At 45.3% G+C, this 15633-nt stretch overlaps 1 protein-coding gene across 1 annotated transcript in view; it reads left to right on the top strand.

Annotated features, from left to right (window-relative positions):
- The window catches only part of LOC110511546 (replication factor C subunit 1), a 56382-nt gene that overhangs the window by 504 nt on the left and 40245 nt on the right, over window positions 1-15633 (top strand). The window contains exons 2-10 of the mRNA XM_036934405.1: window positions 502-654; window positions 3733-3811; window positions 7641-7751; window positions 8752-9053; window positions 9379-9531; window positions 9669-10037; window positions 10359-10466; window positions 12949-13128; window positions 15082-15186. Coding sequence (XP_036790300.1) covers window positions 502-654; window positions 3733-3811; window positions 7641-7751; window positions 8752-9053; window positions 9379-9531; window positions 9669-10037; window positions 10359-10466; window positions 12949-13128; window positions 15082-15186 — 1560 coding nt within the window. The remainder of the gene's footprint in view (window positions 1-501; window positions 655-3732; window positions 3812-7640; window positions 7752-8751; window positions 9054-9378; window positions 9532-9668; window positions 10038-10358; window positions 10467-12948; window positions 13129-15081; window positions 15187-15633) is intronic.

The raw sequence follows: 15633 nt of genomic DNA, 5'->3' as shown, positions 1-15633 counted from the left end.
GGCATTTTTACATGGGCAGATCACAAAGATAAAATATGCGATGGTACTAGAACTACAGCAACTCATGCAGCTAAATTGGGCTCCCGAAATGGCGCAGCTCTCTTAGGCAACTGCAGTCCCTGGTTCGAATCCAGGCCGCATCACATCCGGCCGTGATTGGGAGTCCCATAGGGTCGCGCAGTTTTTGCCCACCGTAGTCCGGGGTAGGCCGTTAATTAACTGATTTGCCTAGTTAAGTAAAGTTTAAGTATGTGATTGTACCAGAACTAGATACTGTATCTGTCCACGCAACATATCGCTCATGTGTGACGTAGCAATGCATGTCTTCAAATCAACTGTCATTTAACGTCTAGGATAGATCCCAAATTACACCATATTCCTATACAGTGCACTATTTACTTTTAACCAGAGCCCTGTAGTGCATTATATAGGGAATAGGGTGTCAATTAGGCTCAGTGGACTCATTTACTCTCTCCTCTCCCCCTCCCCTTCCATTCTTAGGACATCAGGCGGTTCTTTGTATCAAGCAAACCCGCAGCACAGAAACCATCTCAGGATGGAACCCTGAACACAGAGAAGGAATCCACGAAGAAGAAGAAGAAGCAATCTGTCTCAACAGACGAAGAAGTGAAGAAGAAGAAACCTGTCACCAAGGTATTAATATAAACCAGAGTCTCTAGTCAGTGAACTGGTCGACCACCAAGGTATTATTATAAACCAGAGTCTCTAGTCAGTGAACTGGTCGACCACCAAGGTATTATTATAAACCAGAGTCTCTAGTCAGTGAACTGGTCGACCACCAAGGTATTTATTATAAACCAGAGTCTCTAGTCAGTGAACTGGTCGACCACCAAGGTATTAATATAAACCAGAGTCTCTAGTCAGTGAACTGGTCGGCCACCAAGGTATTAATATAAACCAGAGTCTCTAGTCAGTGAACTGGTCAACCACCAAGGTATTAATATAAACCAGAGTCTCTAGTCAGTGAACTGGTCGACCACCAAGGTATTAATATAAACCAGAGTCTCTAGTCAGTGAACTGGTCGACCACCAAGGTATTAATATAAACCAGAGTCTCTAGTCAGTGAACTGGTCGACCACCAAGGTATTAATATAAACCAGAGTCTCTAGTCAGTGAACTGGTCGACCACCAAGGTATTATTATAAACCAGAGTCTCTAGTCAGTGAACTGGTCGACCACCAAGGTATTAATATAAACCAGAGTCTCTAGTCAGTGAACTGGTCGACCACCAAGGTATTTATTATAAACCAGAGTCTCTAGTCAGTGAACTGGTCTACCACCAAGGTATTAATATAAACCAGAGTCTCTAGTCAGTGAACTGGTCTACCACCAAGGTATTAATATAAACCAGAGTCTCTAGTCAGTGAACTGGTCGACCACCAAGGTATTAATATAAACCAGAGTCTCTAGTCAGTGAACTGGTCTACCACCAAGGTATTAATATAAACCAGAGTCTCTAGTCAGTGAACTGGTCGACCACCAAGGACCAGAGTCTCTAGTCAGTGAACTGGTCGACCACCAAGGTATTAATATAAACCAGAGTCTCTAGTCAGTGAACTGGTCGACCACCAAGGTATTAATATAAACCAGAGTCTCTAGTCAGTGAACTGGTCGACCACCAAGGTATTAATATAAACCAGAGTCTCTAGTCAGTGAACTGGTCGACCACCAAGGTATTAATATAAACCAGAGTCTCTAGTCAGTGAACTGGTCGACCACCGAGGTATTATTATAAACCAGAGTCTCTAGTCAGTGAACTGGTCGACCACCAAGGTATTAATATAAACCAGAGTCTCTAGTCAGTGAACTGGTCGACCACCAAGGTATTAATATAAACCAGAGTCTCTAGTCAGTGAACTGGTCGACCACCAAGGTATTAATATAAACCAGAGTCTCTAGTCAGTGAACTGGTCGACCACCAAGGTATTAATATAAACCAGAGTCTCTAGTCAGTGAACTGGTCGACCACCAAGGTATTAATATAAACCAGAGTCTCTAGTCAGTGAACTGGTCGACCACCGAGGTATTATTATAAACCAGAGTCTCTAGTCAGTGAACTGGTCGACCACCAAGGTATTAATATAAACCAGAGTCTCTAGTCAGTGAACTGGTCGACCACCAAGGTATTAATATAAACCAGAGTCTCTAGTCAGTGAACTGGTCGACCACCAAGGTATTAATATAAACCAGAGTCTCTAGTCAGTGAACTGGTCGACCACCAAGGTATTAATATAAACCAGAGTCTCTAGTCAGTGAACTGGTCGACCACCAAGGTATTAATATAAACCAGAGTCTCTAGTCAGTGAACTGGTCGACCACCAAGGTATTAATATAAACCAGAGTCTCTAGTCAGTGAACTGGTCGACCACCAAGGTATTAATATAAACCAGAGTCTCTAGTCAGTGAACTGGTCGACCACCAAGGTATTAATATAAACCAGAGTCTCTAGTCAGTGAACTGGTCGACCACCAAGGTATTAATATAAACCAGAGTCTCTAGTCAGTGAACTGGTCGACCACCAAGGTATTAATATAAACCAGAGTCTCTAGTCAGTGAACTGGTCGACCACCAAGGTATTAATATAAACCAGAGTCTCTAGTCAGTGAACTGGTCGACCACCAAGGTATTAATATAAACCAGAGTCTCTAGTCAGTGAACTGGTCGACCACCAAGGTATTAATATAAACCAGAGTCTCTAGTCAGTGAACTGGTCGACCACCAAGGTATTATTATAAACCAGAGTCTCTAGTCAGTGAACTGGTCGACCACCAAGGTATTTATTATAAACCAGAGTCTCTAGTCAGTGAACTGGTCGACCACCAAGGTATTATTATAAACCAGAGTCTCTAGTCAGTGAACTGGTCGACCACCAAGGTATTTATTATAAACCAGAGTCTCTAGTCAGAGAACTGGTCGACCACCAAGGTATTTATTATAAACCAGAGTCTCTAGTCAGTGAACTGGTCGACCACCAAGGTATTTATTATAAACCAGAGTCTCTAGTCAGTGAACTGGTCGACCACCAAGGTATTATTATAAACCAGAGTCTCTAGTCAGTGAACTGGTCGACCACCAAGGTATTATTATAAACCAGAGTCTCTAGTCAGTGAACTGGTCGACCACCAAGGTATTAATATAAACCAGAGTCTCTAGTCAGTGAACTGGTCGACCACCAAGGTATTATTATAAACCAGAGTCTCTAGTCAGTGAACTGGTCGACCACCAAGGTATTAATATAAACCAGAGTCTCTAGTCAGTGAACTGGTCGACCACCAAGGTATTATTATAAACCAGAGTCTCTAGTCAGTGAACTGGTCGACCACCAAGGTATTTATTATAAACCAGAGTCTCTAGTCAGTGAACTGGTCGACCACCAAGGTATTATTATAAACCAGAGTCTCTAGTCAGTGAACTGGTCGACCACCAAGGTATTAATATAAACCAGAGTCTAGTTAGTGAACTGGTCGGCGCTAGCTTCTATAGCCACAAAGTGCTAAATCCCACTTATTTCTACACTTTCTTAACCCCAACCACACTGCTAAGCTCACGACTTCAATGACTATGATTATAATGACCATGGTGGTGAACAGGATGAGGATGATGATGATGTGGATGGTGGTGATGGTGGTGAGGATGATGATGATGATGGTGGTGATGATGATAATAATGATGCTGGTGAGGAGGATGATGATGAGGATGATGTGTTCCAGATCACCAGCCCCAAGGTGGAGAAGAAGAAGAAGAAGGACAATGATAAAAAGAGAAAGAGGCGTGCTGTCATCGAGTCAGGTAATAATGATGACTGGACCTCTGACTGGTAATAATGACGACTGGACCTCTGACTGGTAATAATGATGACTGAACCTCTGACTGGTAATAATGATGACTGGACCTCTGACTGGTAATAATGACGACTGGACCTCTGACTGGTAATAATGACGACTGGACCTCTGACTGGTAATAATGATGACTGGACCTCTGACTGGTAATAATGATGACTGAACCTCTGACTGGTAATAATGATGACTGGACCTCTGACTGGTAATAATGACGACTGGACCTCTGACTGGTAATAATGATGACTGGACCTCTGACTGGTAATAATGATGACTGAACCTCTGGCTGGTAATAATGATGACTGTCCCTCTGACTGGTAATAATGATGACTGTCCCTCTGACTGGTAATAATGATGACTGGACCTCTGACTGGTAATAATGATGACTGGACCTCTGACTGGTAATAATGATGACTGGACCTCTGACTGGTAATAATGATGACTGGACCTCTGACTGGTAATAATGATGACTGAACCTCTGACTGGTAATAATGATGACTGGACCTCTGACTGGTAATAATGATGACTGGACCTCTGACTGGTAATAATGATGACTGAACCTCTGACTGGTAATAATGATGACTGAACCTCTGACTGGTAATAATGATGACTGAACCTCTGACAGGTAATAATGATGACTGGACCTCTGGCTGGTAATAATGATGACTGGACCTCTGGCTGGTAATAATGATGACTGGACCTCTGACTGGTAATAATGATGACTGAACCTCTGACAGGTAATAATGATGACTGGACCTCTGGCTGGTAATAATGATGACTGGACCTCTGGCTGGTAATAATGATGACTGAACCTCTGACAGGTAATAATGATGACTGGACCTCTGACTGGTAATAATGATGACTGAACCTCTGACAGGTAATAATGATGACTGGACCTCTGGCTGGTAATAATGATGACTGGACCTCTGGCTGGTAATAATGATGACTGGACCTCTGACTGGTAATAATGATGACTGAACCTCTGACAGGTAATAATGATGACTGGACCTCTGACTGGTAATAATGATGACTGAACCTCTGACAGGTAATAATGATGACTGGACCTCTGGCTGGTAATAATGATGACTGGACCTCTGGCTGGTAATAATGATGACTGGACCTCTGGCTGGTAATAATGATGACTGGACCTCTGGCTGGTAATAATGATGACTGGACCTCTGGCTGGTAATAATGATGACTGTCCCTCTGGCTGGTAATAATGATGACTGGACCTCTGACTGGTAATAATGATGACTGGACCTCTGGCTGGTAATAATGATGACTGGACCTCTGGCTGGTAATAATGATGACTGGACCTCTGGCTGGTAATAATGATGACTGGACCTCTGGCTGGTAATAATGATGACTGGACCTCTGGCTGGTAATAATGATGACTGAACCTCTGACTGGTAATAATGATGACTGGACCTCTGGCTGGTAATAATGATGACTGTCCCTCTGGCTGGTAATAATGATGACTGTCCCTCTGGCTGGTAATAATGATGACTGGACCTCTGACTGGTAATAATGATGACTGGACCTCTGACTGGTAATAATGATGACTGAACCTCTGACTGGTAATAATGATGACTGAACCTCTGACTGGTAATAATGATGACTGGACCTCTGACTGGTAATAATGATGACTGAACCTCTGACTGGTAATAATGATGACTGGACCTCTGACTGGTAATAATGATGACTGAACCTCTGACTGGTAATAATGATGACTGTCCCTCTGACTGGTAATAATGATGACTGGACCTCTGACTGGTAATAATGATGACTGGACCTCTGACTGGTAATAATGATGACTGAACCTCTGACTGGTAATAATGATGACTGAACCTCTGACTGGTAATAATGATGACTGCCCCTCTGGCTGGTAATAATGATGACTGAACCTCTGACTGGTAATAATGATGACTGGACCTCTGACTGGTAATAATGATGACTGAACCTCTGACTGGTAATAATGATGACTGGACCTCTGACTGGTAATAATGATGACTGTCCCTCTGACTGGTAATAATGATGACTGGACCTCTGACTGGTAATAATGATGACTGGACCTCTGACTGGTAATAATGATGACTGAACCTCTGACTGGTAATAATGATGACTGCCCTTCTGGCTGGTAATAATGATGACTGTCCCTCTGGGCCATTTAATGGTCATTGAGTCAGGTAATAATGATGACTGAACCTCTGACTGGTAATAATGATGACTGGACCTCTGGCCATTTAATGGTCATTGAGTCAGGTAATAATGATGACTGGACCTCTGACTGGTAATAATGATGACTGAACCTCTGGGCCATTTAATGGTCATTGAGTCAGGTAATAATGATGACTGAACCTCTGGCTGGTAATAATGATGACTGGACCTCTGGGCCATTTAATGGTCATTGAGTCAGGTAATAATGATGACTGCCCCTCTGACTGGTAATAATGATGACTGAACCTCTGACTGGTAATAATGATGACTGAACCTCTGACTGGTAATAATGATGATTGCCCCTCTGTGGGCCATTTAATGGTCATTGAGTCAGGTAATAATGATGACTGAACCTCTGACTGGTAATAATGATGACTGGACCTCTGGGCCATTTAATGGTCATTGAGTCAGGTAATAATGATGACTGCCCCTCTGTGGGCCATTTTAATGGTCATTGAGTCAGGTAATAATGATGACTGAACCTCTGACTGGTAATAATGATGACTGAACCTCTGGCTGGTAATAATGATGACTGGACCTCTGGGCCATTTAATGGTCATTGAGTCAGGTAATAATGATGACTGAACCTGTGGGCCATTTAATGGTCATTGAGTCAGGTAATAATGATGACTGCTCCTCTCTGGGCCATTTAATGGTCATTGAGTCAGGTAATAATGATGACTTTCCCTATGTGGGCCATTTAATGGTCATTGTGTCAGGTAATAATTATGAATGAACCTCTGGGCCATTTAATGGTCATTGAGTCAGGTAATAATGATGACTTCGGGGGAAAAAACAACACCTTCTCTGGCTGTTATCTTAGAATATGGGGGTCATCCTGCAGTGGGGTTTCTGGGGAAAAACAACACCTTCTCTGGCTGTTATCTTAGAATATGGGGGTCATCCGCAGGGGGTTTCTGGGAAAAAACAACACCTTCTCTGGCTGTTATCTTAGAATATGGGGGTCATCCTGCAGGGGGGTTTCTGAAACTAATTACTTCTTTGTAAGAGTCCGTCGAGTCTAAAGTTAAGGAGGGTTTCCTCCCGAGGTTAAGGAGGGTTTCCTCCCGAGGTTAAGGAGGGTTTCCTCCCGAGGTTAAGGAGGGTTTCCTCCCGAGTCTTAAGGAGGGTTTCCTGTTGTTCACTCCAGCCACTAACCAGCTGCTTGTGTCTGGTCTCATGTCTACAACACAAGGTAATGGTTAAGTTAGTCACTTGGCTATTTTTGTTGTTGTCATCACCAAACATCCTCCCCTCTCTCCCTCTCTCCCTCCCTCCCTCCCTCCCTCCCTCCCTCCCTCCCTCCCTCCCTCCCTCCCTCCCTCCCTCCCTCCCTCCCTCCCTCCCTCCCTCCCTCTCCCCCTACCTCCCTCCCTCCCTCCCTCTCCCCCTACCTCCCTCCCTCCCTCCCTCTCCCCCTACCTCCCTCCCTCCCTCTCCCCCTACTTCCCTCTCTCCCTTTCCCCCTCCCTCTCTCCTCCCCCCCTCCCTCTCCCCCCCCCCCCTCCCTCCCTCCCTCCCTCCCTCGCCACCTCCCTCCCTTTCCCCCCCACTCCCTCCTGTAGACTCTGAGGAGGAGGTAGTGAAGCAGAAGGCCCAGAAACCAAACCCTCCTCTTCCTCCGGCTCCTCTTCCTCCTGCCAAGAAAGACCCTGTGCAGTACGTCTCTGAGACAGGTGAGACAGACGAGACTCCATAACGGGAGAATACCGGGACGTACCGGAAATAACGGCAGAATACCAGAACTAAACGGGAGAATATGAATCATCCTGACAGACTCTAGTAACGTGTATCAGAATATGAATCATCCTGACAGACTCTAGTAACGTATCAGAATATGAATCATCCTGACAGACTCTAGTAACGTATCAGAATATGAATCATCCTGACAGACTCTAGTAACGTATCAGAATATGAATCATCCTGACAGACTCTAGTAACGTATCAGAATATGAATCATCCTGACAGACTCTAGTAACGTATCAGAATATGAATCATCCTGACAGACTCTAGTAACAGATCAGAATATGAATCATCCTGACAGACTCTAGTAACAGATCAGAATATGAATCATCCTGACAGACTCTAGTAACGTATCAGAATATGAATCATCCTGACAGACTCTAGTAACAGATCAGAATATGAATCATCCTGACAGACTCTAGTAACAGATCAGAATATGAATCATCCTGACAGACTCTAGTAACGTATCAGAATATGAATCATCCTGACAGACTCTAGTAACGTATCAGAATATGAATCATCCTGACAGACTCTAGTAACAGATCAGAATATGAATCATCCTGACAGACTCTAGTAACAGATCAGAATATGAATCATCCTGACAGACTCTAGTAACAGATCAGAATATGAATCATCCTGACAGACTCTATTTATTTTCCCTCCTGTTTCTCTGCCTCTCTCTGCCTCTGTCTCTCTCTCTGTCTCTCTCTCTCTCTCTCTCTCTTTCTCTCTCTCTCTGTCTCTCTCTCTGTCTCTCTGTCTCTCTCTCTTTCTCTCTCTCTGTCTCTCTCTCTTTCTCTCTCTCTGTCTCTTTCTCTCTCTCTCTCTCTCTCTTTCTCTCTCTCTGTCTCTTTCTCTCTCTCTGTCTCTCTCTTTCTGTCTCTCTCTTTCTCTCTCCCCCCCCCCCCCCCCCCTCTCTCCTCCCCTCTGTAGATTCAGACAGCGATAACTTCCTGTCTCTGAAGAAGTCCCAGGCTAAGCCCCAGGGTAATGGAGTGCCCAAACCAGGGAAGGCCCGCCCCAGGACCAAAGAGATCCACAGGTCCCCCCCGAAACCCACCCTTGTTCCCGCCACAGGGAAAGGAGGGATGAAGAAGTCTCCTCCAGCCCCCGTCACCCCTAAATCAGCGCCCCCGCAGACCAAACGCACCCCCACCTCTGTCCTGGACTACTTTGGCAGTGGGAGTGTGCAGCGCTCGGACAGGAAACTGGTGGCCAGTACCAAGAGGAAAACTGTGAGGAAAACTCTCTCTCTACTCTCCCTCCAGCCTTCTCAGTACCCAGGGCTAGTGTGTAGTCTGACTAGTTGACTAGTTGTTGTTGATGAGGCCCAGGTCTAGTGTGTAGTCTGACTAGTTGTTGTTGATGAGACCCAGGTCTAGTGTGTAGTCTGACTAGTTGTTGTTGATGAGGCCCAGGTCTAGTGTGTAGTCTGACTAGTTGTTGTTGATGAGACCCAGGTCTAGTGTGTAGTCTGACTAGCTGTTGTTGATGAGACCCAGGTGTAGTCTGACTAGTCGACTGGTTGTCGTTGTTGACCACTGTGTGTTGTTTGTCCAGCTCTCTCAGGACCCTGATGAGTCGCTGACTGATGAGGTCATCGCCCAGCAGCTACAGATGGACGAGGACATGGAGTTGGAGAGGCAGGTCCACGAGGACGAGGAGTTTGCCAAGACGCTGGCCATGTTGGACCAACAACCACACGCCAAAAAGGTGAAGAGTACACACACACACACACACACACTACAAACTCTCTCTGTCTCTCTCTGAAAGATTCAACATGTCTCTATATATATTTATATATATGTGTGTGTGTGTGTGTGTGTGTGTGTGTGTGTGTGTGTATCCAGGCTCGTAAATACTCTGGTGAGGATCTGGGGTCTGCCATGTCAGCCAACAAAAGCAGCGCTAACTCCTCCCACAGCAGCACTGCCAGCCAATCACAGTCCAATGGGCGGGATCACAACCAGGACGTGATCGGTCCGTCCCCTAAAAAGGTCCCCCCTCTTGTTAAGACCAGTTCCAAACTGTCCATGATGAAGAAAAGGGAGGAGGAAGAGGACGGAGGAGGCAAGACAAATCTGAGTATCAACGCGTCCGTCTCTCCCAAAAAGGAGTTCCTAACCCCTTCGAGCACAGACAGGAAGTCCAAGCTCAAAACAGGAAGTGTAACCATGGTGACCACACCCACGACTCTTAAAACCTCCCCCAAGAAAGAGGTGAAACGTTTTACATCAACAGTTATCGTCTAAAGAAAATAACCCAAAACTGTGACTGTGAGTGACTCTGTGACTGTGACTTCCTGACTGTGTGACTGTGTGACTGTGTGACTGTGACTTCCTGACTGTGACTGTGTGTAACTGTGACTCTGTGACTGTGTGACTGACTTCCTGACTGTGACTGTGTGTAACTGTGACTCTGTGACTGTGACTTCCTGACTGTGACTGTGTGTAACTGTGACTCTGTGACTGTGTGACTGACTTCCTGACTGTGACTGTGTGTAACTGTGACTCTGTGTAACCGTGTGTGTGTGTGTCCAGAGTACCAGTCCAGAGGAATCAGAGAAGAAGCGAGGGAACTCCTCAGCCTTCCGTAGTTTCCTGAACCGAGACGGACCCAGAGCCCTGGGATCTAAACCCATACCCACTGTAAGACAAACACACAGCCCTGGGATCTAAACCCATACCCACTGTAAGACAAACACACAGCCCTGGGATCTAAACACATACCACTGTAAGACAAACACACAGTCCTGGGATCTAAACACATACCCACTGTAAGACAAACACACAGCCCTGGGATCTAAACACATACCCACTGTAAGACAAACACACAGCCCTGGGATCTAAACCCATACCCACTGGGGTCTAAACCCATACCCACTGGGGTCTAAACCCATACCCACTGGGATCTAAACACATACCCACTGGGATCTAAACACACACCCACTGGGATCTATAAACACATACCCACAGGGGGGTATAAACACATACCCACTGGGGTCTAAACCCATACCCACTGGGGTCTAAACACATACCCACTGGGGTATAAACACATACCCACTGGGATCTAAACACATACCCACAGGGGGGTATAAACACATACCCACAGGGGGGTATAAACACATACCCACTGGGATCTAAACACATACCCACTGGGATCTAAACACACACCCACTGGGATCTATAAACACATACCCACAGGGGGTATAAACACATACCCACTGGGATCTAAACACATACCCACAGGGGGGTATAAACACATACCCACAGGGGGGTATAAACACATACCCACAGGGGGGTATAAACACATACCCACTGGGATCTAAACACATACCCACTGGGATCTATAAACACATACCCACAGGGGGGTATAAACACATACCCACTGGGATCTAAACACATACCCACAGGGGGGTATAAACACATACCCACAGGGGGGTATAAACACACACCCACAGGGGGGTATAAACACACACCCACAGGGGGGTATAAACACACACCCACAGGGGGGTATAAACACACACCCACAGGGGGGTATAAACACACACCCGCAGGGGGGTATAAACACACACCCACAGGGGGGTATAAACACACACCCACTGGGGTCTAAACACACACCCACAGGGGGGTATAAACACACACCCACAGGGGGGTATAAACACACACCCACAGGGGGGTATAAACACACACCCACAGGGGGGTATAAACACATACCCACAGGGGGGTATAAACACATACCCACAGGGGGGTATAAACACATACCCACAGGGGTATAAACACATACCCACTGGGGTCTAAACACATACCCACTGGGGTCTAAACACACACCCACAGGGGGGTATAAACACACACCCACAGGGGGGTATAAACACACACCCACAGGGGGGTATAAACACACACCCACAGGGGGGTATAAACACACACCCACAGGGGGGTATAAACACACACCCACAGGGGGGTATACACACATACCCACTGGGGTCTAAACACACACCCACAGGGGGGTATAAACACACACCCACAGGGGGGTATAAACAGATACCCACAGGGGGGTATAAACACATACCCACAGGGGGGTATAAACACATACCCACTGGGGTATAAACACATACCCACTGGTGTCTAAACACATACCCACTGGGATCTAAACACATACCCACTGGGGTCTAAACACATACCCACTGGGGTCTAAACACATACCCACTGGGATCTAAACACATACCCACTGGGGTCTAAACACATACCCACTGGGGTCTAAACACATACCCACTGGGGTATAAACACATACCCACTGGGGTATAAACACATACCCACTGGGGTCTAAACACATACCCACTGGGGTATAAACACATACCCACTGGGGTCTAAACACATACCCACTGGGATCTAAACACATACCCACTGGGGTCTAAACACATACCCACTGGGGTCTAAACACATACCCACTGGGGTCTAAACACATACCCACTGGGGTCTAAACACATACCCACTGGGGTCTAAACACATACCCACTGGGGTATAAACACATACCCACAGGGGGGTATAAACACATACCCACAGGGGGGTATAAACACATACCCACAGGGGGGTATAAACACATACCCACAGGGGGGTATAAACACATACCCACAGGGGGGTATAAACACATACCCACAGGGGGGTATAAACACACACCCACAGGGGGGTATAAACACACACCCACAGGGGGGTATAAACACACACCCACAGGGGGGTATAAACACACACCCACAGGGGGGTATAAACACACACCCACAGGGGGGTCTAAACACACACCCACTGGGGTCTAAACGCACACCCACTGGGGTCTAAACGCACACCCACTGGGATCTAAACGCATACCCACAGGGGGGTATAAACGCATACCCACAGGGGGGTATAAACGCATACCCACAGGGGGGTATAAACACATACCCACAGGGGGGTATAAACACATACCCACTGGGGTCTAAACACACACCCACTGGTGTCTAAACACACCCACTGGGATCTAAACACATACCCACAGGGGGGTATAAACACATACCCACAGGGGGGTCTAAACACATACCCACTGTAACCACTATAACACTTGTGTGTGTGTGTGTGTGTATAACCTGTGTGTGTGCAGGGAGCAGAGAACTGCCTGGAGGGTGGTGTGTTTGTGATCTCTGGTGTGTTGGAGAGTATGGAACGCGAGGATGCGAAGTCCCTGATAGAGCGCTATGGAGGGAAGGTGACCGGTAACATCAGTAAGAGGACGACATACCTGGTGATGGGCAGAGATGGAGGAGTCGCCAAGACTGAGAAGGTGCACAAAAGGTTCACCTCTCTCTGTCTCTTTCAATCTCTCTCTCGTTCTCTCCTTCTCGTTTTCTCTCTGTCTCTTTCAATCTCTCTCTCGTTCTCTCTCTCTCTTTCAATCTCTCTCTCGTTCTCTCTCTGTCTCTTTCAATCTCTCTCTCGTTCTCTCTGTCTCTTTCAATCTCTCTCTCGTTCTCTCTGTCTCTTTCAATCTCTCTCTCGTTCTCTCTGTCTCTTTCAATCTCTCTCTCGTTCTCTCTGTCTCTTTCAATCTCTCTCTCGTTCTCTCTCTGTCTCTTTCAATCTCTCTCTCTCGTTCTCTCTGTCTCTTTCAATCTCTGTCTCGTTTTCTCTCTGTCTCTTTCAATCTCTCTCTCTCGTTCTCTCTGTCTCTTTCAATCTCTCTCTCGTTCTCTCTGTCTCTTTCAATCTCTCTCTCTCGTTCTCTCTCTGTCTCTTTCAATCTCTCTCTCTCGTTTTCTCTCTGTCTCTTTCAATCTCTCTCGTTTTCTCTCTGTCTCTTTCAATCTCTCTCTCTCGTTTTCTCTCTGTCTCTTTCAATCTCTCTCTCTCGTTTTCTCTCTCTCTTTCAATCTCTCTCTCGTTTTCTCTCTCTCTTTCAATCTCTCTCTCGTTTTCTCTCTGTCTCTTTCAATCTCTCTCTCTCGTTCTCTCGTTCTCGTTTTCGCTCTCTCGTTCTCTCTCTCGTTTTCTCTCTCTCGTTTTCTCTCTCTCGTTTTCTCTCTCTCGTTTTCTCTCTCTCGTTTTCTCTCTCTCGTTTTCTCTCTCTCGTTTTCTCTCTCTCTCGTTTTCTCTCTCTCGTTCTCTCTCTCGTTTTCTCTCTCGTTTTCTCTCATTTTCTCTCTCTCTCGTTCTCTCTGTCTCTTTCAATCTCTCTCTCGTTCTCTCTGTCTCTTTCAATCTCTCTCTCGTTCTCTCTCTGTCTCTTTCAATCTCTCTCTCTCGTTCTCTCTGTCTCTTTCAATCTCTGTCTCGTTTTCTCTCTGTCTCTTTCAATCTCTCTCTCTCGTTCTCTCTGTCTCTTTCAATCTCTCTCTCGTTCTCTCTGTCTCTTTCAATCTCTCTCTCTCGTTCTCTCTCTGTCTCTTTCAATCTCTCTCTCTCGTTCTCTCTCTGTCTCTTTCAATCTCTCTCTCTCGTTTTCTCTCTGTCTCTTTCAATCTCTCTCGTTTTCTCTCTGTCTCTTTCAATCTCTCTCTCTCGTTTTCTCTCTGTCTCTTTCAATCTCTCTCTCGTTTTCTCTCTCTCTTTCAATCTCTCTCTCGTTTTCTCTCTGTCTCTTTCAATCTCTCTCTCGTTTTCTCTCTGTCTCTTTCAATCTCTCTCTCTCGTTCTCTCGTTCTCGTTTTCGCTCTCTCGTTCTCTCTCTCGTTTTCTCTCTCTCGTTTTCTCTCTCTCGTTTTCTCTCTCTCGTTTTCTCTCTCTCGTTTTCTCTCTCTCGTTTTCTCTCTCTCGTTTTCTCTCTCTCTCGTTTTCTCTCTCTCGTTCTCTCTCTCGTTTTCTCTCTCGTTTTCTCTCATTTTCTCTCTCTCTCGTTTTCTCTCTCTCGTTTTCTCTCTCGTTTTCTCTCTCGTTTTCTCTCTCGTTTTCTCTCTCGTTTTCTCTCTCTCGTTCTCTCTCTCGTTCTCTCTCTCGTTCTCTCTCTCGTTCTCTCTCGTTTTCTCTCTCTCGTTTTCTCTCTCGTTTTCTCTCTCTCTCGTTTTCTCTCTCTCTCGTTTTCTCTCTCTCTCGTTTTCTCTCTCTCTCGTTTTCTCTCTCTCTCGTTCTCTCTCGTTCTCTCTCTCTCTCGTTCTCTCTCTCTCTCGTTCTCTCTCTCTCTCGTTCTCTCTCTCTCGTTCGCTCTCTCTCTCGTTCTCTCTCTCGTTCTCTCCCTTTGACCTCAGTTTTTTTTCAATATAGCTCCTCTCTCCTCTCTCTCCTCTCTCTCCTCTGTCTCCAGGCGGAGGGGTTTGGAACAAAGATCCTGGATGAGGATGGTCTGTTGGAGCTCATCAGAAGTACACCAGGGAAGAAGTCCAAGTACCTGATTGCTGCCGAGGCAGAGGTGAGGGGGAACATTGGGCTCTGGTCTAAAGTACCTGGTAATACTACTAATATAACTCATATAATACTACTAATATAACTAATATAATACTACTAATATAACTAATATAATACTACTAATATTACTAATGTAATACTACTAATATAACTAATGTAACTGGTGTAATACTACTAATATTACTAATGTAATACTACTAATAATATAACTAATGTAATACTACTAATAATATTACTAATGTAATACTACTAATAATATTACTAATGTAATACTACTAATAATATTACTAATGTAATACTACTAATAATATAACTAATGTAATACTACTAATGTAATATAACTATGTAATACTACTAATGTAACTGGTGTAATACTACTAATATTACTAATGTAACTGGTGTAATACTACTAATATTACTAATGTAATACTACTAATAATATAACTAATGT

This window comes from Oncorhynchus mykiss, chromosome 10 (genome assembly GCF_013265735.2).
Source record: "Oncorhynchus mykiss isolate Arlee chromosome 10, USDA_OmykA_1.1, whole genome shotgun sequence".
NCBI lineage: Eukaryota > Metazoa > Chordata > Actinopteri > Salmoniformes > Salmonidae > Oncorhynchus > Oncorhynchus mykiss.
This window is presented reverse-complemented; position numbering and strand designations above follow the sequence as displayed.